General features: G+C 67.8%; 1 protein-coding gene across 2 annotated transcripts in view; it reads right to left on the bottom strand.

Moving 5' to 3' along the window:
• Positions 1–1,511, bottom strand: part of EXD3 (exonuclease 3'-5' domain containing 3) — a 10,517-nt gene that overhangs the window by 4,259 nt on the left and 4,747 nt on the right. For both annotated transcript variants that reach the window (XM_010833389.1, XM_010833382.1), the window contains one exon: positions 1,155–1,322. In XM_010833389.1, coding sequence (XP_010831691.1) covers positions 1,155–1,322 — 168 coding nt within the window. The remainder of the gene's footprint in view (positions 1–1,154; positions 1,323–1,511) is intronic.

Below are 1,511 nucleotides of genomic sequence, written 5' to 3'. Positions count from 1 at the left end.
CGCCGCCCCGCCCACCAACCCCGCGGAGAGTCACCGCCAGAGCACACCTCAGGGCTCCCTCTTCATCTCGGAACCTTCTGGGTTAAGTGAGAACCAGCTCTGCTCACAGAGGAATCAGCAAGAGCACCGAGCTTCCAAAAGCCGCCCCCTAGTCCTCCCAGAGGCCTCTGCTACCAAGCCCCCAACCCCCACCCCCGCCCACAGCCAGCCCTACCTCCTACAGGGAGCAAAACGCCCGCCCTCAGTCCCCCGGCCACGTGCGTCACACACTGGGAGCTCTGACCCGATGGACACGGCTGAGAGTCTGGGCCCACACTGGCACGACACCCCACACCCGATCCTCTGAAAAGGACACGTGTTGCGCCAGGGCTGGTCGCCGGCGGGGTTGGGGGTTGGGGCTGGCAGGATGGTAACAGCGGGGATCTGGCAGGGCCCGAGGGAGTCTGTCCCTCACAGGGTCCCCACCACTCCCCCGACCCAGTCCAGAGTGGCCCAGCAAACAGGCACGGGTGGACCCCACCCAGAGTGCAGGCCCCAGCTCCAAGGCAGACACCCTATAGACACCTGCACACCGAGGCCCAGAAGCAAAGTGGCCAGTCCTCCAGCCCATCGTGGCCGCGGCCGTGGCTGTAGGGAGGGCCTGTCCTCAAGCAGAGAGGCCTCAGCTCCTGCCCGCGGGCTCCCTGCCTCCAGGCTGTGCCAACAGGGGCCGGGTGAGCAGGAGTAAGTCTGGGCAGGGGCAGGAGGAGAGAGCAGGCCCAGGGTCTGGCCTGGGCCCCGGGGTGGCCTGGGTGGGCAGAGGCTGTGGTGAGCTTCTCCCATCCCCGCCCCCTGCCCCTGCCCATACCTGGGAAGGAAGGACCCTGGCAGGTACTGTAGACCAGGCAGGATGTGGGGGGCTGTGCCCAGACCTCTCAGATGGTCAGTGTGAGGGGCGCCCAGTACCCTCACGCCAGGCATGAACCTGGGCTGATCCCGGGGTGGCTGGTCCCTCGCACCCCAGACCTGCAGCCCCTACACAGCCCCCATGGTGGAGGGGACACTTTCAGAGTGGGCGTCTCGCACCCAGCCTGGCTCTCACCCCGCCCGCTGACCCACGTGGAGGCCCAGCCCGTGGAAGAGAGGCCCAGAGCCACAGGGAAGGGCTCGCTCACCTCTTTGAACTTGCCCTCCTGGTGCAGCCGGTGAATGTGAGCCAGCACGGGGCTCCGGTCTGCGTCCTGCAGCTGGAAGATGCTGACCAGTGGCTCCACAAGGCTGGGGGGGCCCTCGGTGAGCAGCCGGACCGCACGGGCCTGCAGCGGCTTCAGTGCTCGGCCGCCCTGGAAGCCCCAGAACCAACCTCAGTGGAGGCGGCAGCTGTGGCTGGGGTCTTGAGGCCTGGGTGGGCCTGGTGCGGGGCAGCCAGTGCCTGCAGCCTCAGGCTGGTGGGTGGACGTTGCGGGTGGGCAGGGGCACAGACAAGGGAGTTGAGGCTGCCTGGCACATGCCTGTCAGAGGCCCAGAGCCCC

This window comes from Bison bison, unplaced genomic scaffold, assembly GCF_000754665.1.
Source record: "Bison bison bison isolate TAMUID 2011002044 unplaced genomic scaffold, Bison_UMD1.0 scf7180017845302, whole genome shotgun sequence".
Lineage (NCBI taxonomy): Eukaryota > Metazoa > Chordata > Mammalia > Artiodactyla > Bovidae > Bison > Bison bison.
Note: the sequence above shows the minus strand (reverse complement) of the source record. Positions and strands in the feature narration are given on the sequence as shown.